At 36.4% G+C, this 21,707-nt stretch overlaps 1 protein-coding gene across 2 annotated transcripts in view; it reads left to right on the top strand.

Annotated features, from left to right (window-relative positions):
- furina (furin (paired basic amino acid cleaving enzyme) a) overlaps positions 1–21,707 on the top strand; it is a 90,976-nt gene that overhangs the window by 39,770 nt on the left and 29,499 nt on the right. For both annotated transcript variants that reach the window (XM_081359676.1, XM_081359677.1), the window contains exons 3-6: positions 2,272–2,370; positions 10,053–10,148; positions 14,509–14,637; positions 14,720–14,796. In XM_081359676.1, the coding sequence (XP_081215802.1) occupies positions 2,272–2,370; positions 10,053–10,148; positions 14,509–14,637; positions 14,720–14,796 (401 nt within the window). The remainder of the gene's footprint in view (positions 1–2,271; positions 2,371–10,052; positions 10,149–14,508; positions 14,638–14,719; positions 14,797–21,707) is intronic.

The following is a 21,707-nucleotide window of genomic DNA, read 5'->3' on the forward strand; positions in this document are numbered from 1 at the left end:
TACTCATGTAAAGCTTTTAAATGCAAGATTTACAATGTTCTTTTTAATTACAGGTCATACTCCTTAGTCATAGTTGTAAGATCTCAAGTTTGTGTAACCTTTTTCTCATATGCAGTCCTGGGACATGTCTGAATAAAGACTTTATTTTCATTTCATATTTCATTTAGTTTCGTATTTCATTTTATTCTAATAAATTATTAAATAAATAAGTCAAAGCTTAATATATCAGATTGTCTTTTTTATTTTTATTTGAAAAAAAAAACTTAGATTAAAGATTATAATAAATTAAACGCTATAAGTAACTGGATTGCAGATTTATCTTAAATTAAGCTTTCAGTTGGTTTTTAGTTATTGATTAAAAAATGTATACATTTCACATAAATTGAATTACAAAAATAAATCTACCTTTATCATTTTTACAGTAACAAGTTTGGTTATTGCTTGTGTTTAAAGCTAGCTGCTTTTCATGTTGGAATAATTTCAATAAATATATTTTTTTTCTAATAATGTTCACTAAAAACAGTGCCTCTAATGCTTTAAAAGTATAATTGGACAGCAATTTGTAGCCCATCTGTGTTACGTCTCTTAAGAATGCAAATCATGCCATTAACAATGTTGCATGCAAATAGTGGGACTAGCTATAATTTTTTTTTGGTAATTAAAGTAAGTTAATAATTACAAATATTTATTCTAGTGTAGTCTGGTCTGAGGAGTAGAGTTGAATTGTGTAGGTTGCTTCCAGACATAAGGAACGCATTTTGCAAAGGCATGCCAACTGTTTAACCAACACTGATATCATTTTCAGATGTGGGTTGTAAGTTTTAGTGTAGATATAAGTTTTTTTTTCTCCTCCACATGCCTTTCCTCTTGCATGTTTCCAGGCAGTTGAGATGGTTGTCTGATGGTGGTCTGATATGACAAGACCAGCATATCTCCATCTGCGCTCCCCTGTGCCCTGGAGCCGCTGGATTCAGGCCTGTCTGAGATTGATGCTCATCTTTTTAGGACTCTTATCTTACAATACACCCATACCCATCCTCAATCTATTTTCCTTTGTGACTAACAAAGCTCTCAGAGCACTGCCTGTTCTTATTACCCATCCCTCTTTGGTTATCTTTTCTTGCGATCGATTCTTGTGTTATTTTCTGTCATTATTGTTCTCTTGTTAACCACAAGACGTGCCAGGCTCTAGCTAACATTCAATAAATGTGTTTCTTCCCTCATTCTGTCTTCCATCTCTTTGGCTTTTACCTCATTTAAGGGTTTTATTTTTACCCCTGTTTGATGCTTTCAGTGTTTAGAATGATTTTTACTCGGTCACCGGTTGTCAAATTTGCTTTGTCAAGGGCTTATTGACTCACTGGCTTTGTTTGGATGGAGATGTTTGCATCACTGTAATCCGGTCTGTATACTGAGGACGTCATGGAAGAATAAATGTTGAGCTGTTGCCCTCGATCCTCCTGACAGGGGTTCCTATTACATGTTACCGCCCTTCGAATAAAGAATGACTTTTTGCACTGCGCTTTGCGAAAGTTGTTTTGCTGTACCTTTGAATTTATTGCTTAAAAATATAGTTAAAATTTGGGTTGGTCTGTGTGTAATTCACTACTGGTTTCCTGCTTTAATCAATCAATGTGTTTAGTAACTGGTCTGTACAATCGTTAATGTTTCTGGTCTTGCAAATAGCACGTGTCTGAATCTATAGCATGACAGCTTGAACCCTGGCTCACTCCAGAGTTTTCGCTTTCATCAAACGGAGAGAGAAATCGATCTGCACCAGTGCCGGTTTGATGACACTGGCCCTCTGGATGATCTTGTCATGTGTGATTGTGCAGTCAGCTGACAGGAGATTGACTCGTTCAGTGTTACTTGTACTTGAGGCTGTTGGACATGTACAGCTGTGTGCAATGCTTTTCTCTCTGTTAATATTTCTTCCATCTGGATCATTAAGGTCATGCAGAGGTCCAAAGCTGGGCTTCGTACCGATGATCTGGAGTGGCATTCACTTTCATTTCAATTTTGTGTTACAGAATAGACTGAAGCTAATTGTGAACAAGCGGACATTAAGACACAATATTTAAGTCTTTGATTTAAACTTGAATGTATAGTTCACCCAAAAATGTTGGAAACTAGATTTTTTGCAATGTTTAGTTCTTGCACGTACATTTTAAAACATTTAGAGTCTGCAAACAAAATGGCTGTTTGAATTCCTGGAAAAATCTGTAAGTGGTGAGCTAAATGTAGCCTTGTGTTTTTTTTCCTTCCCCTCAGGTATTTGGAGATTATTATCACTTCAGGCACCGCAAGGTGGTGAAGAGGTCTTTATCAGAGCACAGAGGAACACACATTCGTCTGCAAACAGAACCCCAGGTATGTGTGAAATGTAGATTCCGGAACCGCCTCAGAACAGCACCCCCCAGGAAACTCAAAGGCTTTATTGACCAAGCCTTGTCTAAATGAGATGTAAAAAGCCAAAACACGGAAGCCATTGATATCTGAATAAGCCTGATAGAGAGAGTAAAGAAATGAGTGAATATTATGTTGTAAAAATACACAATTTTACACACATAACACACAAATATTATGTATTACAACATTCTTTTTATAATTGTGAAACTAAGAAAGTTTCTTAATTTGGACCCCTTCTCATTAAAGTTTCTCCTTTTTTACACACCATTCATCATGCTCAATAATGCAACCATTTTATTTTAACATGACTTTGCTTGAATAAATGTTTTTTGGGACCAACATTTGGTTCCTAATCTAGCCTATCCCCCCTTTCTTTTTAATTTTGATATTTAATGATAATTGTTACAAAACAAATGGCATTTTAGTTATGATCAAATTTGAAGAAATAGAGCATTTCATCATGATTTTTGATTAAAGGGTTGCAACATTTGCTGACCTCATATAAAATTAATTAGGGCTGCATGATTTTGGGGAAAAAACTGACATTGTGACATTTAGTTTTTCTACGATATATTGCATATAACAGTTTCACCAGAAGAATAGCTCTATTTGGAAAGAATTAATAATTGTAGAATGATTGGGATGATTTTGTAGGGGAGTGAATCTGCATTGAAAATAATAAAGAAATAGCATAGATAAATGCAATAGAACAAATATACAAATTAAATAAACAGTGCTTTAGTCTGTTTTCAAGTATGTCTAATGGTATTCAGGTACATAAATAACACTGCATAGGCTTCACTGTATAAATTAAATATAATTTATCTTTGTTAAAGCTTCAAAATGGTTTTGTTTCTTTGTATTTTGTTGTTGATTAACATTAATGACTCAGACAGCAGTGGTTAAATTAGGCTGCTGTCACTTTAAGAGCTAATGCATGGATCCAGTATAATAATATGTATCCATTTTCTTTCTCAATTGTTTACATTCATGTAAGCTATACTCTTTGGCATCTTTGTGCGCTCAAATTATTTAAACTCGCTTGAATGTTTAAACTGACAGGACCTAAAATCGTGCGAATGATACATTTTTACTCTATGATGATCAAACTTTGCAATTAATCCGAGAAATACATGCGGTTTGAACTGTGCCTGATCCGTAAGGATCACGTATGAACTACGATCCTTATACATGCCATCGCACATTCTGCGAAGTTACTATCGTGAATGCACACATCATGATATCAGTGCTAAAACGATGCATCACGCAGTCCTAAAATTATAGAAAATACAACAATTCATATAATATTTAGTTTGACCTTATGAGGTTGATAATCAACATATTATGAAGGTTAAACACATCCTTCACTGGTCTTGTAAGAATTTCTGCCTCTAATTTGTACACTATTCATGGAAAGTGCCTTGAAGCAAGTAAAGTTTAAAGCGAGCAAGTTATTTGCTTTGTGCTGATTTATGACATTGGACTATATGACTATATTTTGCTGTGTACCCCTTTTTCTAACTTTAGCCTAGCTTCAGCTAATAGGACATTGCATTACTTTGGACATTCGCTATTGCCCTTGATGTTTTTAAGTTTTTGTCTGGTTCCTCAAAGACCTCATTATATTTCCTCAGGGACTCCAACTAGACCCAATCACTGTTGGGCATGTAAGGAAGCACCAGGACCTGCACACTCAATTTTCAAGTCTTTCATCTTTGTTATAATTTCACTGACACTCTGCAGCACACTCTCTTTTCTTTTTCTTTCCTTAGATCCTTTTTTTCTTTTCCCAACTGTTTCTAGAAACCTTGCTTTTTTATGTTCTTCTGTTTGAATCGTCTACTCTGAATGTTGTTGTGAATCTTTCCGTTCACATTCACACACTGTTTTTGTAAAGCTTATATATCACAACTCCTCAGTTTCCTCCCCTGTGTACACTGCTTTTAAGAACACCGAATAAAACACTTTCGGTTTCTCTTGTCACAGGTGTGAAATACGAGGGTTTAAAGTTGCGTTGCTCACGATGCGTCGACCTGACATCTGCGTTCGTTCAGTACAGCCTTAGAATTTGTCGTTCACCGGCCTCTCTGATCCAAATGGCGAGTTTTGAGGAGACATGAAACACAAACCCTGCAATTTTAATGCCAGAGGAATGCTAAGGGCTAGAAACCCCCTTAATGGAAATCACTGACTGGACCCGTATGGCTCATTACTCAACTTTTAGAGGGGGGTTAAAAAGTCCATCTTGTAACATGGCTGCAGCGCCACGCTCCATCAGCGAGAATGGCCTCCAGGAGCAAAGCGACTTCCCTCGAGATGGGAAAGCACTCCATTGTCCAGTGTGCAGAAGTGATGAGGTGTGTGAATAATAAACCCAGCTGGGTCCCAACACAATGAAGGAGAGTCATCGCACGAAGCCTGTCTGATGTCAAATAAATTTCCAAAAAGTTTCTTTTGTTCATGAACACTCAATGATTAGTCCTTGAGCTACGGTGATGCTGGTTGTCCACTTAAATTTCATGCATCGGATGCATTGTCAAAGACACAAGTCTTTTGGGAAGTACACTTTTGAACAATCTGGTAAATATCTATTATAGCTTTTCCCATGCTACTGCCACCTTATGATCAATCGTTTTTTGTATTCCTCCTTTGTCAGTCACTTTTGATGAACGCATCTGCTGAATTTTAAAAATACCTTTTTTGTTGCTGGGATTGTCAATGCTCGCTCGCCAAGTGAACCAACACCTCTCATTCTCCAATGATTATGTAAAAACAATTAGTGAGCTGTAGTGTTGTCAAATTAAAATTTTAGCTGCAAATATTTATCGTATTTAAGATAAAAATGCTAATTGAAAAGTAATTTCAATTAAAACCATGTTAAAAAAATTATATTAACAGTGCAATAACAGTAAGTAGAAAAATCTAGAAAGAACAATTCTAGTGTTTCAAATAATCCAGTCATAGACAATAATATCGGGGAGTACACTGCTTGCTGAACATCAGTAAAATGAAGTGCTTTACTAACATTTGAATTCATTCGCCAAATGCATCTTGAACCCTTAAAAGAATAACCAGACAAATACACAACGTAAAATAATTTAGCAATTTGCTTCTGCACGAAATGATGGGAATGCATCATGAAAGTGAACTGCACTAATGGTAAGTCACTTTGTAAATGTGCTCTTTTTCTACAGTAGCAAAGTACGTTCAAAACCAAAGCATAAAAAAACTATTGTATTACAGTAGTGTGCTCTTTGTAACTAGTATTTTGGAGGTTTTCACAACAAGGGCAGTTTTCACTTTTTTTAATATATCTTTAAATCAATACGTAAAATGTGTGAATATATTTGGTTTCATTTTGTACTTTTATTTGTATATTTAATTTTAGTCTGAGCAAAATTGATTGATTGATTTCTCAGCCCTTTTGAGATTGTAGGATTGTTAATCGTCACTGTCGTTCAGATAGCAGCAGAAGATTGACTTCTGGCCATTTTGATTATGCAAATGACTAGAGTTGTCATGGTACAAAATTCTAGTAGTTGGTACTAGGGATTATGTTGATAATCGATTAATCTGTTGAATTTTTTCTTAGATTAATCGGATGAAAAATCTAAAAATTGAATTAAAAAAATATTATACATAAAAAAAGTTTTAATAAAAAAAACCCTCATTATTTTTATCAATATTATTCCTCATCCTCCCCAATACTGTCCTCCAAAAAATGTGTAATATAAAGTTAATGGTAATGGTAAGTTAAATATTGTGAATGCATCTATGTAGGCTGTGCTGTACATAATCAAAAAAGGGTAAAAAAATAAAAATCTAAACCTAAAAACAAATGATTTCTTACTCATTTAGAGCAGAACTTAAAACAACAATATTAAAAAGGATAATAAACAAAAGCACAACATTTTAATTTGTATAATTATATTATAAATATTCACACATTTTATATATTGATTTAAAGATGTATTAAAAAATTGAAAACTTTTATATTTTATATTATATTATACATTTAAATAGCCTTCACATGTTTATAACATTGTTTATAAAAAGATCAAATGAAAGTTGCAATAAAATGAAGGACAAAGAAACACATCCACATTACATAGAACAAGTAGCAGGTCAGTTTGCATTTTGGATTCAGTCGCACATTTAAATACCGTTGTAAACTGTACAGTGCAGTGTACTGAGCAGCATGTAAAACAAAACTTTTTGTTTTAATAGAACTCATTTTAATGAGCAATACTGTCTACACTGGATGTGGCACAATGCGACACGACACATGTCCGACAGTGAACTGATGCCCTGTTCTATTTCTGACGTACTTCAAGCGCTCGCGCCACTTGTTCTTACTGAGATCTCAAGCTCCCACTATAATCAAAAAAACTGTCTACACTGCAAAACGAGTCCTTTTATTTGCATCGTGTTTACACTTTGTTATAATGAAAGGATTCGCGGGCATGCAGAACTCTAAAGTGTGCGGTGAACGAAAACTCCAGTGTTTTGAGCGGATTGGCCATTGCGTTCACGTGCTCAACAGATATATCTGTGATTGGCTCCAATGATCAATACTTCAAAAACATGTTGTAAACCAAAACCTTTTGACGCTCTTCACAGAGCACTTACACAGATACACACAGGAGTGTTTGAAAGCATCTGCCTATCAGCGGCTACCGAATATAACCAGTACTCGGTACTTGGTACTACCAGCTTTTAAAATGTCAGTACGACTTTGTACCAAAGTACCAGTACTTTTGACAACCCCACAAATGACTATTATTGTGACAGAAATCGCTCCTTGTGAAGTGAAACCTGCAGTCATGTGAAGATGTTGCTCTTGTAAAGCATGTCAGTCCTGTTGCTCTCAGCGGGTCCCTGTGGCATTTCCCCTGACTGCCCTGCTCCACTTCCTGTTGTTGAATTCTTTCGCTCCCTTTCGCTCTTCATGTTTAATCTCAAACAATAGTGACTGTTGTCAGATTTGGAGTGCTAATTACTTTATTTATACTATACAGTCTTCATGCATCATATTTTACTTGACCTTTTCATTTGTGCAAGTTTTAAGTAAAGTATTTTATGTCTAATGAATTACATATTAAGAAAAAGCACTCATTAGTCTTTATGGCTAAATGTTTTGTGATAATATGATTTCAGCAACTGCATTTCAGTAGAGGTTAAGATATTTCAGATCGCTTTGTTTCATCTTCAGCTCTCTCTCTGTTCTGTCCATCACTCAGTCCATCTTCATAGCTTCAGAAATGCATTTCATATTTCTGAGTCTTTTGGCAGCATTCATATTCTCTTTGAAACACATTTGGCTCAAGTCAAAACATCAGAGCTGTCACAGATGTAGCAACATCAGTCATGAGGTTATGCATTATGCATTGCATTGCCAACTGAGTACTGGCTCTAATTGAGCTTACTTTCAGATGAGGTCGGTCTTAAAAGTTAGAAACGCTTATGTGTGCTACTTTTTTAATTACCGTATTACTCTTGCTAATTAATCAGCTAGGGGGAGAGTGATACAATGTTTAGACAACATGTCTCTCTTCAATAACTTGCCAAGCAGACAGCCTCAGATATAAAACCGCGTTCCTATCCGGCACTTTTTTTCATGCATTTTCTTGGATCTGCGTTCCAGTGATAACATCAGTGGGTTTTGAACTTTATCTTACATGTTCAAAAAGATCTTGCGACAAAAAGTGACTACAAATATATCTACTCCAAAACTTAAGGGACTTGATCATAAAAATAAGTTTTTATCTGAAACTTTGAAATGACAAACGTTTATTTTTATTTAACATTTATCTTATTGACTTATTGGAATTTTTGAATTTGAAATTAAATTTTGTTTTGACTTTTCAAAGATCAATTGCGTACGGTTATGGGTCACACGGCAAAGTTTTAACCTTGAAACATTAATAAATCCCTAACTCCAAGTATACGCCACGTTAACAGTGATGCTTGCCTTCAACAACACTAAAATGTTTGTGGAAATGTTTGATTTTGTCAGTCAAGTCAAATAAAGAACATCTGACAACATGACCTAAACTTTGAACAGCCGTCACTGCACAAATAATTGGTTAATTATTAACGAATTCATCACGGAGAAAGCAAATATACTGCAATTCTGTAGTTTACCAGAATATCATGCTCAGATTGCACATAAAATGTTATCATAACAACTTGACCTTGAGGAAAGTTGAGTGGTGGGTCAAGTTGATGTGTCCTGATTCGTCTTTAGGCCTGTGAAGGTCCCAACTGGCCCGTCATTCATTTTTCTTAATATTTACTTCACTCTGCTGTCACATGTCTGTCCATTTCATCCACTTTACAAAAACTCATTCTAGACAGTGAGCAGTGAGCTCTGGCGTGAGCAACACTGAGCTGTCAATCACATAATCTGCCACCGTCTGCGTTTTCTGCCCTGCTGCAGCAGTCGCTGCCCCAGAGAAACAGCTTCCCATCTTTCAGCAGGCCTCTCTGTCTTTGTGTTGAGTGGAGGAGGATTGTGAGGAGATGGAAAACAGGACGGTGTCTGTCAGCAGATTTCATCAGCTCTTATTTAATGACATGAAATCCAAATTGACCAGATTTACTGTAATGTTTCTGGTCTTATTGCACACGTTTCGTCGTTACTTGCTATTCTGCCTTATTCTAAATGGTTTTAATATCTTTCATCAAAATGCATTAGCTTTAATTTTTCTGCAGCCATTACTAAGGCTGAATGGCCTTGGAAAAATTATAAAATCGAATCCAATCATATCCTGACCTACATTAATGTAATTCAATGTTCTTATAAATATATATATATATATATATATATATATATATATATATATATATATATATATATATATATATATATATATATATATATATATATATATATATATATATATATATATTATATATGATATAATAAATGAATAAATAGTATTCTGTTTCACACAAACATTTCATGTTACAGAAGATTTTAGTATTTTAGTATTTTAGTTTTAGTATTTTATTTCCATGTTTAATTGCATTGTAAAGATTTGGTACCATTATCATGACTGTCATGTATGTTCCATATATATATGTTCCTTGAGGGTCACACACACACACACACACACACACACACACACACACACACACACACACACACACACAAATCCAACCCTTAACCCTTCCAACTTTTAAGGGGCTACTACTTAAGGGCTTTCATTTGTCCTGTTGTCGACAGACTCAAGTGCGTTGAGTACATCAGAAACTGAACACGCATCTGTGTACTGTATCCAGTGTAGACAGCATCAAAGATTATAACCAACTACGGTGCGATGATTAGAACTATTCGTCGATGTCTTGTGTAAGCTGTGTAGGCAGGCATAATATGCCAATGTATTTGCCTGTATGACTTCCCAGATCCTGCAGTATAAAAAAAACAAGCTGATTTTGGAGCTTTAGTAAATGAATGCTTTGTTTATAATGAGGAGGTACAAAGACCTCTTATGTCAAAAGATCAAGGCAAATTTGATTTCTCATGTAATGACCCCTTTAATTATCCATTAATGATTCTGGATCTTTAGAACTGAACTGATGGGAAACCTTGGAAACAAATACTTCTCGTATGACTCTGACTGTTTGTTTGTTTTTTCAAGGTAATGTGGGCGGAACAGCAGGTGGTAAAACGAAGAAAGAAGAGGGATATTTACAACGAGCCGACCGATCCGAAGTTTGCACAGCAGTGGTACTTGGTGAGTAAATAGCTCATCGGTTTCTTTGTGTGCATACGTGTGTTCACAAACTGTTTGTTTATTTGGAAGCACTATACCTCCCGCTCAGATTGGATGGTCTGGGTGGGCTGTTGTAATGTTCTGTTTGGATTCATAGAATTCTGTTCCTTTTGCCCCTATTAAATGGGACGTTGTGTAACGGCGAACTTGTTGCCATTATGGTCATCCGGTGGAGCTTAAAGTTTAATCAGCCGGTTGTGATTTGGCTCTTCGGAAACATTCCAGAAGTGCTGGCCTTCACTTTCCGTCAGTCTTTATACATATCTTCTCCTGATATGCCACTCACTATTTTAAAGTGGCCGTATTTAATTTGTTTGTGAGTGAGATGTTGAAATGATTTATGACTATTTATAGTCACACATTTTTGTTGATCTAAATTCATTTCATTCCAATTGAAGATTTTTACTGTTTGTATGCAGTTTAAACTGCAATTTGATGAAAATACACATTTTCATGAGAAATGAGCAGCATTTAGAATCAACACTACCAAAATAACAATAACACGTGAAGAAAGCAATGCTCTGAGAGTCACTTGACTAAAGAAGTGCTTGATCACCTGCTTCTTACTTGAAAACACAAGAATTCGAAGCAGCATCCCAATTGCATCTGGCATAAATATTAGCTGCCTCCTCAGATAAATTTCTGGATGAAAGGATGTAACAAAGATGGGTGAAAGAGGGGATATGTTTGTGATTGAAAAGATTACATGGCAGTGACTGATCAGCCTAAACATTATGACCAGTTACGGGTGAAGCGAATATTGTTAAAGGGGGGGTGAAATGCTCATTTTCACTCAATCTCCTGTTAATCTTGAGTACCTATAGAGTAGTATTGCATCCTTCATATCTCCAAAAAGTCTTTAGTTTTATTATATTTATAAAAGAAAGATAGGCTGTACCGAGTCTTTCCGGAAAAAAACGAGCGGCTGGAGGCGGGCCGTGTGAGCGGAGCTAAAGCTGTGCTAACGCGCCGAGCTAACAACACAGAGACATTTGAAGCAGTTTTACTCACCGCCCGGTTCCAACGCACGACCGCGAACCTTTATCATTGTGACTGCTCGATCCTTAAGCATTAGACGATCTGCAAATCCGTCGATCTGGGCTTTGTTTATAAAACAATCATCGTCGAAATGCAGGGAACAAACAGTCTTGCACAACTCCATCCACTGGTCCCTTAACGCCGGGTTCTTTGGGAATCTGTGCAGGGTTGTCTTGCCCTGGCAACCAAAAACCCACTTCTTTGGTGACACTGACTTCCCAAAAGCCGAACAGAGCGCTTTGATGAGGTACTGCTTTCGCTCTCTTCTCTCTCTCTCTGGTCTACAAGTGTGCGCGTGACCTTCCAGGAGAAGTGCCCTTAGGACCCATATAAGGAAATTCCGCCACATCTGACGTCACACATGCCCATACTAGAAAAAAACTTTCCGAAACTTGTGACAAACCTGAAGGAGTAGTTTTGGAACAAAAATACTCCTTCAAACGTACAACTTAATTTTTGAAACTTTGTCCATGTTTAGCATGGGAATCCAACTCTTTAACAGTGTAAAAAACTCAGTATGCATGAAATAGCATTTCGCCCCCCCTTTAATCATCTCCTAACAAGGCCACAGATTGAGGTCTAGGTAGATTAGATGGTAAGCAAACAATCAGTTCTTATAATCAACGTGTTGGATGCAGGAGAAATGCACAGGAATAAAGGTCTAAGCGACTTTGACAAGTGCCAAATTGTAATGGCAAGGTGCCTGGGTCAGACTATCTCTGGCTTGTGGCTTGATCCCAGCAGTGGAGAGAATTTACCAACAATGGTCCGAGGAGGGACAAACCACAAACTGGCAACAGGGTGTTGGGCCACCAAGGCTTATTGTTGCTCAAGGACAAGGCTATCCCATCTGGTCCGAGCCAACAGAAATTCTACTGTGGCACAGGTCACACAAACTTTTAATGATGGTTATGGGAGGAATGTGTTACAACACCCAGTGCATCGCACTCTGCTGCGTATGGGACTCTGTAGCCGCAGACCAATCAGAGCACCTATGATGACCCCTGTCCATCGTCAAAAGTGCCTACAATGGGCATGCAAGCGTTGGAACTTGATCTTGAGACCAAGTTCGATCTACAGCGACTCCACCTCACAAAATTCAGGTCTTGAAGGATCTGCTGCTAATGTCCTGGTGCCAGATACCACAGGACACCTTCTTGTAGACTTCTTGCCTAGTGCTGTTTTGGGAAGCATGCGCAGGGCCAACAGCGTATTAGGCATGTGTTCATAATGTTTTGGCTGATCTGTGTACTTTTCTATTATTATCTTAGATCTGCTCCACCTCTTTTAATTGGATAGAAATTTCATTTAGATTACACCAATTCTTCTTTTTTCCCACGATTGAGGTGTTTACAAAGGCTTTTTTCATATTGAGCTATTAGTGAGATTATTATCATTATTAGACTCCATGTAAATGTACCTCATGGGATCATATGACCATTTGTCAAGGTTGGAAAGCTTATGATTCAGTTAAAAAAAAAATTAAAGATGGTTTTAGAGTGCTATATTTCAACTCTGATACTATAATAATTCATGCAGTGTTTGACTGTTATTTGTAATGTTTTTCTCATAGTCTCCTCTTATTTTTCTACTTTCACTATTACTAAAACAATGACCATTAAATGAATGTGCACTTTTTAAAACCCTCATGCATAACTTAAAGATCTATTTTCAATGACAGTAGTGTGTGTGTGTGTGTGTGTGTGTGTGTGTGTGTGGTTTGTTTGTTTAATATGAATATATTTATTTGAATATATCTGTATTTATTTATTTAACTAGTTGTTAAGGTTCCCCCAACACCCCATATATGTTTTTTTTTATGAGAATTCTGAGAATCGTTAATATGTGTTAAGTCATTGCTCAGCCATTTCTTCATTCAGTGGTGATTCACCAGACCCGGACGTTTTGTTCCAGCTAATGAACCAAGAAGACAATAGATGCTTTTTCTCACATCATTTTGAGGAATGTCATGACTTGGAAAAACCCCACAAAAAAAACAATAAAATTGTACTCTGAGCTCCAGTCCTTTTTCAACACATTTTTTCCCCCATCTTTGTGGCAATCAATCATGTTTATCAGTACAACGGGTAAAAGCCACTCAATAACATTTCCGCAGAATGGAATGCTGGGAAAGTTGACCGAAGGTTATCAACTGCAATTTATCAGCCTCACCGCCATTATAACTGGACCTTTGAGGCGAGATTGCATCATTTTGCCTGATGTAGACCTAAGAAATAAACTGTCAGTTCTCTTCGTTTGACTTGCAATCCCAGGATACACAAGAGAATGTATAATTTTGGGGTCATCAGAACTTAATGCGCCTTACTGGCTTCAATTTCTCCCTGCAACCACCCTGGGGAGCAGAGCAGTTACACTGTGACCAAGAGGAGATTCAAAGAGCCATGCAGAGAAATAAATTCAATTTTCTGCTCAGATAAACTCGGGTGGCCACGCTCATTTCTGCACTGGAGTGACACACGTGTGAAGTGGGGTGAAGTCAGATCTCTTTGGTCAGACAGTGGTTGGCTGTACCGTCACCCTCACAGCGCTTTTTGCTTGGTTGTTCGACATTTGCATGTGTTTGTTTTAGGGATGCACCGATATGAAAAAGTACGTTTTAAAATTAATTTTACACTCCTATGGCCAACTTTCTTGATCAAAAAGAAAAAATATATTTATTGCCATATAAATAAATAAAACAATGCCTAAATAATGCAAACAAGTCATTTGACAACATTACGTGTAATTAAAGAATTAACATGTATATGCCATGGATAAATAAAATGGAATAGCCTATGCATGGGCAATAATTAAATTAATTATATTTATGCAACATAAACATAATATTAGAAAAACGGCTTCATATTATTTTATATATTAGTTTGTGTGGAAATAACATAAAATTGTGCGACATAAAACTAGTCTAAACATTACAGCAAAATCTCTATCAGTTAACACAGCAAGAGAACCACCAGAAAACCAGAAACTCCAAACCTGAGGGTACAGTATGTGAAGGGCATTGAGTGTGTCAGGGCATTGCAATAACTGAGACAGGATGTTGTGAAAGCATTTACTAGAGTTTCAGCATCTTTCATGTCTAGTACGGGACGCCATGTGCTATTGAGGTGACTGCAGTCTGCAGGCTTGAACTAGAGAGCTGGTTTGTGCTTCAAAAGTGAAAGATAATCCTCAAGCACAGGTTGATGTTTGGCGTCAGCTGAATAGCTAGCCGGAGAGAAGTGGCGTCTATGCTGATCTGTTTTTTTCCCCCTGTTCCATTCAGTACAATGAAGATCATCGTGACCTCAACGTGAAGGAAGCCTGGAAGCAGGGCGTCACTGGACAGGGCGTCGTCGTGTCCATATTAGATGATGGAATTGAAAAAAACCACCCAGATTTGCTTCAAAACTATGTGAGTTTGAGTAAACAACCATTTCCTTTGACATAAAACCTAAAACAAAATAAGTTCACTAAATGTTCCCTCATATTTTCAGGATCCAGATGCTAGCTATGATGTTAACGATGGCGACCCAGACCCTCAACCTCGATACACCCAGCTCAATGATAACAGGTATTGTGTACAAGATAACCAGTTAACATAACTGACTGTAATTTACTTGATGGAATCAAACCTAGTTTAGGTCCCCATTTGCAAACCCAGTGACTCATGGGCTGTTGCAGCTCAAACTGTTGTTGTTTGTTTTTCCCGTCTTAGCCATCACTGTATTTTGTGCCTAGGCCTGAAGCTCCTGGCATAAAACCAGCTGAAGTATGAATACTACTATACATTTACTGATTTACTTAATGAGGCCAAAGGTTTCCCCTGCAGTGTGGAGATGGGCACAGGAATACACAGCCTGTAATAGTGTGATTAGTGCTGTTGCCGTAGCCCATTTATATTGGACAGGAACTGCTTTTCCTAATGAGTTTTTTTGCCTACCCAGCAAGCAAATGGTACCACTATAATTTTCAGAAATGCAATCTACAATAATGATTTTCGTTCATCATTCATCATTATTCATTTATTGCATCATTTACTAATTTAATGGTGTTACACATGATCACTCTTGGTCAGATGCAGTTTACTATGTAAAATTCCTGCAAAAAAAAAACCCCAAAAACTTCTGCAGTTTATGTGAATTGACTCAGCAAGATGCAAAACATACAACAAAAGAAGTTACTTGATATATTAGTGCACATTCAGTGACATTCACACTGACAGCTATTCAAAAGTCTCTGTACTGTAGCTGGCGTTCCTACTCGGCTGCATGCTGTTTTCTGTTCAAGTTTATCCTACAGTATGTAGGGTCACTGGGTGTGCTGGAGCTAGCATATCTTCCAGCCGAAAGCATATTTTTTACACTAAATTAAATTCATTTATATGTAATACTCTTGAGACAAGCATGCAGTTAGTAGTAGGCAGCAGGCAACAGCTTTCACTGGATGCTTTCTGCATTGTACGTTTTGTTGCTGGGAAATTAGTTTCTTTGTGATTGATGTGTTGTGAATTTAGTTCCCTCTGTGGATTGTTTTGTTGCCTTGGTAATGGCTATTCACTTTACTGGGTGTTTTTTGGCCTAGTTCATAAATCACTAGGGATTTAGGTTAAATTGTGAAGAATGTTGGTGTTGAGAACGGGTTACTTTAAAGGAGAAGATTCTGTCAGTATGTCAATCTGAACCTGTAAGCTTTTTTCTTTCTGTGAAAATCTCCATTTAGACACAGTTAGTCGTGACCTTGGACTTTCAAGCTAAAAAAAACCTCGAATTAGTCCATGCGACTTGAGCGCTAAATTCCTGGTCTTCTGGAGTCATACGATAGTTTTGTGACAAATCAAAAATAACACCAAAATAACCAAAAATGTACCTCCGCTGCAGCTCGCAGTTGTTGTTGTTTTATTTGTTTTATGTATAAATATGCGGCATATTTGATTTGAGAGCTGCATTGGAGATGAAGATAATATTTGAATAATCAATGAAAAAAATGAATAAATAGTTTGGGTTCGGTAAGGTTTTTAAATGTTTTTGCTGCCGCTTATGTTCACCAAGGCTGCATTTATTTGATCCCAAAATAATAATAATAGTAATATTGTGAAATATTATTAAACATCTTAAATAACCATTTTATATTTTAATATATTTTAAAGTGTAATTTATTCCTGTGATGGAAAAGCTGAATTTTCAGCATCATTACTCCAGTCTTCAGTGTCACATGATCCTTCAGAAATCATTCTAATATGTTGAATTTATGCATATGAAACATTTCTTATTGTTAAAAATGTTGAAATTGCTTAATGTTTTTGTGGCATCCATGATCATGTTTTTTCAGGATTCTTTGATGAATAGAAAGTAAAAAAAAAAAAAAAAAAAAGATTTTTTTGAAATAGAAATGTTTTGTAACACAAATGCTTTTACAGTCACTTTATGGCTTTAATGCATGCTTCATGAATGAGAGTAAAAAAACATTTTTTTTTAAACCTTACTGACCCCAAACTTTTTAACAGTGCTTTTATATTGTTTTTTTGATTCAGTTTGTGGGCAATATAAACTTGTGGTCATTCTATGCAAAAGATCTGTATGAAGATTTAAACAAGGTTTTTTTTTTTCCATGGAATAACTAACAGTATACAAATTTGTAGTGAAATGAAGGTTAGTCAATGATGACAGAACGGTAATTTCATCAGGTGAACTATTCCTTCTATTAATTTCTGTCATCACCACCCCTCCAAACTGAATCAAATCAATATTTATAAAACAAGACATTGTTATGGACATCATGGCTAAACTCTGTTGCCATCTAATGAAGAGTTGAACTCTGGTCTGTCCTTATTTCACTTTGGGATTTTCCTCTTTCGTCCATTTTTTTCTTTTTTTCTTTTTTTTTTTTTAGGATACCAGCCAAAGAGCCGTTTTTATCTTGAGGCTAACCATGATTGGTGATGACAGGCAGAAAAGCGTATAGTTACGAGTGGGTAGAAATCAATGCTCTTGGGCTGAATGGCACAGCTTTGTAGTCTTTGGAGGGGCCGTCCCGTGCTCCTCTAATGAAAGTACCCCACAGTGTAGGTCGCGTTGGCGTAACTCCTATAATGGACTGTAATGAAATAACATCTTTGGTGCTAGATGAAATGTGATCAAGTTTGACTTTAAAACATTTCGTAAATGATTTTGCAATGCAGAAACACTTTCCTAGTCACTATAAAGCATTAAGGATCAGTTAAAATGTCTCTATCTGATAATGCAAAGACAGCAGGAGATACATTAGTAGCAGTAGTACAACAGCAGGAGCAATTTTGCTCGTCCTACACGTTATTTAGCTGCCATGTTTTCTTCTGACCCCTGCTGTGAAATTCCCCTTCTTCAATCCACAATTTTTTCAGATACCCATCTCTTCTTGTCGCTTTATTCCGCTCTGTTCTAGCACACTGCACTCCAGATAGGTATTTCACCATTGCACTGATCTTGTCTTTGCATCTTATACCACAGAACCACAAAGCTGGTTTCAGGTTTGCAACAGTAGCAGGGAACCTTTAGTAACACTTTCTGTTCTCAAGGCTTGTGTGACACCAACCCTGTGTGTGTGTACGTAAATAAGTGCGTATGTACAACACAAAATCATTGCACATGCAATTTAAAAATTTGCAATTTTAAATGTGCAATTGTTAAGTTAAAAATCATAGTTAAATTGATGATTTTAAAATGCTTTTAATAGGTAACCCATTTCTTATTTAGTTTAAAAGCTCAATTTCAATTAATAGATTCATATTCTTATTATTCTTATGACTATTATTGGATAAATATTACTGTTTGTAGACTATGTATTGTTTTATTGGTGCATGTACAGTACATGATAATAGTTTCTTACATTCATTTTTTCTATCTATTTTTCGTTTTACTTAAAACATTTCAAATCTTGGCTTTTATTAATGCTTTTTATCGGTTTCGGAGCTAAATTATAAATACAGAAATGTTTTTCTATTTATTTAGATATTATTTGTCAAATATCTTCAAAGGATGATAAATATTGAGATTTAACCATAGCCCCCACCCCTAGTGTTTGTATAGTGCATTTTAGTGTGCTTTTCTCAGTGTCAAATCTGGATTTTTTGTAAAACATCCGTTTACCAGTGCTCTAACAATCCTCGGCTGTGTTATAAAGTGGATAAATAATGCAGTTCGCATTTTGAATTTTTAAGTGCGTTTCCACGGAAGTGGGGCAGGTTGAGTCAGCGCTCTGTTTCAGAAGAAACCTAAGCTGTGGTGAGAAGTGTTGGAGCCACATAAAGGCCTTTCTTTTCATACTTTCATCTCTGAAGAGCTCTTTTCCGTAAAACAATTATTGTTTTGTTTTTTTGTCATTTCTGTAATTTACCTTAAAATTATTTTTCAGATATTTTTGTCTACATTGTCTGTGTATGATAAAATTAAAAAATGATATCATTCACATATATATATATATATATATATATATATATATATATGTATATGTGTATGTATGTGTGTGTGTGTTTGGTGTTGATCTATGTACACATGCAGATGGATGTCTTTACCATGATTGAATCTTATCTTTTTTTATATAATTCGTTGTATTTAATTTTCTTATCTTTCTCTCTAGATATCCGATACTCGTATCAGTTGACTATGCCAAGCACCTTAATACATTAATTACTCTCATGTGCAGTTCTGTGTTGACTCTTACCATATGTTAAAAATAAAATAAAAAATTCAGTTGGCTTTGATACAATTACAGATTGAGACTGAGTCTCAAGCTTTCCTCTGCACTTAAAAATGTTCAGCAGTGAGTTATAGCAAAGATGAACATGTATTAGAAATCATATCTTTTCATGGATCGCTGTCTTCAGCAATGCAGTGCTTTATAGGCGTTTGGCACAACTTTAGAGACCCGTTCTCTCAGGGTGTAATCTGATCAAGATCGGCTCAAAACGTGTGCTGATAAAACATCAGAGGTTACCATAACACACAGTGTTGTTTGGTGTATTAAAACTTCACATCTGGAAATGCCTTTTGTTCAGACAAAGGCAGGATGAAGTATTCCCTCATATACAGTTCCCACAGTTAATGTGTTTGTACTAGCCAGTCAAGTGAGTTTTGCTTAGCAGCAGCTCAAAACGGACTGTATACTTTCCTGTCCTGTCATTGTTAATTCATCAGGCACTATATGAGAGAGAGGACAGAAATATGTAGTGTTAAGTCAAGCAGAACAGCTCTGCTCTTCCATAAAATCATAACTCGTAGAGGATAGTGAGCCTTCCGTTAAAGATTCCGCTTGACGGCCTCTAGACTTGCGCCTGGTTTCTCTCCCAAGATTAAAACACTGAAGCACTCCCCTGGACTTATTTTCCTGAGCCTCCGATAAAGCCAGCTGGAATACTGCCTAATCCAATTTTAAGATGGTTATGAATACATCTGTATTGAATGTATTAAAACACTCAGTATGTGTAACGTGGGCCTGCTAATTCAAGCAAAACATGCTGATCTTTCTGCAGGAAACCTTTTTAAACATCTTAATGTCTTTAAATATGATATCCAACTATATTTTTTCATTCACTTCTGGTAATCTCCAATTTACACGGCATATCATGGTGTTTAATATGGTGAGGGTTGTAGATGATAATTTGCACTCTGTAGAAGCTTCGTTTAGTTAAAAGTGGCTATATGTATAATTCAGAAACCCTTGTTATTAGCGACACCGCTGGCCGTTAAATGAACTGCATCAAGCAACTCACTACTCGTGCACACATACATTTTTCGTAATTTGCTCAGAAGTAAAAAAGATTTTGGAAACGGCTTTGCAGCAATATACTGTTAACGAACATCTAGGCGTTGTTCACACTGGGAGCGACATTTAGATGAATATATGTGCTGCGCACTTTCCTCTCAATAGCCAAATAAACACAACAAAAATTAAAATTACACTTATGATAGTTTGATGAAGTATATCTGAGACTATATACTGTAGATCTGACTATGTGAGAATATAGTTTGAATTAATCCCCTTTCTTTGCATGACACATTGACATTACGGTACAGATTATCTATTTTGGCATTATCCCGAATATTGTGTAAGCATTCATTTTATGTGTCATTGAACGGAAGAGAGGTTCCCGGTGAAACCGGCCCGAGTCCTTCACATTAAACAGGCTTTCATAGACAACCTAGAAAGTCAGGGAATTGGTGTTGTTTTTTAAGTTTCATCACAAGCTGTTCACACATTGGCAGTACAATAAACGATTAATAAAGCCGCTTTAATGTGAGAATGCTGGAACATTTTCAGTGAGGAATCCTTGTCAGTTATCAGAATCTTTTATTTATTTATTTTCTATAAAATAGTGAGATATTTCAGTCCTTTTCAAAATTTTAATTTGTAGGTCAAAGAGGCCGTATTAAGACAGTGTGGTACCCCTGGGCACTATACCTCAAAGCCGCCGCAAACCCCCCCCCCCCCCCCCCCAATTCTCAAATGTAATTGACTAACTTGTCCAATTACATGCATGTAGGGATATGAGCAGTGAGCACTATATTCAAATGTCTCAATTCAAAATGTACATCAATTCATTGACAGCGTCAATTCACGTTTGCCCAAAAAACCTTCATTAATGTCCTCTTCCTCACCCGAGTCTTCCTCGCTCCTGTCTCCCCCAAGAAGAATATCCTCATTCGCCTGGCGGTCATCGCCGACACCTAGTAGGCTAACATTAGCAGTAACGGTGCATGTCCACTACAGCAGCAAAACTCCGCTCAGTGCCACTGGCAGCGCTGTAACATCTCCGCTTTGGTTACAAGTGTGTTTAATCGAAGTTTTTTTCAACACACGGACAGTATAATCATCAGCGATGCACGCGATTACATTTAGAAATAGACAAGATTTGTTTCCAAATGCACCAAGCAAAGATCCTTTCAATTTTATAAACTTTTATAAACCCAGCCAATATAATCACAATGAACACATCCAAAATATAATCTTTAACACATATATAACAACTGCAAAACCACTCAATTGACATTCGTCCATTTTGGATTTAGATTCATTTTCTGTAGCCGTTAAAAAAAATTACACATTTGCGCGTAGGCTACTTGTGGACCAACTCAACTCTGACAGATTGGTAATCTTTATTTATTTATAATTTATTATTATTGTTAAATTAGTGTTCATAAACGAGTTATGTATGGTCTTTCAAGAATTTCAAGTTAATAATATAACAATTTACGAAAAATATTTTTAAAGCTTGTGTCATGTGGTGCCCCCCTAGTGGTTGTGAATGGTTGGTGCCCCTGGGCACTGGCCCAAGTGCCCTTATGGATAATCCGGCTCTGTCAAAGAGCAGATACACACTTAAAGGTTTATCCAAAAATATAATGTATGCACCCTCATCTCAATCCAAACACAAGATAAGTAATTGAATAAATCATGAAGTCATTAATTAAATGGACAAAATGGCATTTTTGAAATGTCATTTTATCC

This window comes from Scardinius erythrophthalmus (genome assembly GCF_964197995.2).
Source record: "Scardinius erythrophthalmus genome assembly, chromosome: 2".
NCBI classification, from domain to species: Eukaryota; Metazoa; Chordata; class Actinopteri; order Cypriniformes; family Leuciscidae; genus Scardinius; species Scardinius erythrophthalmus.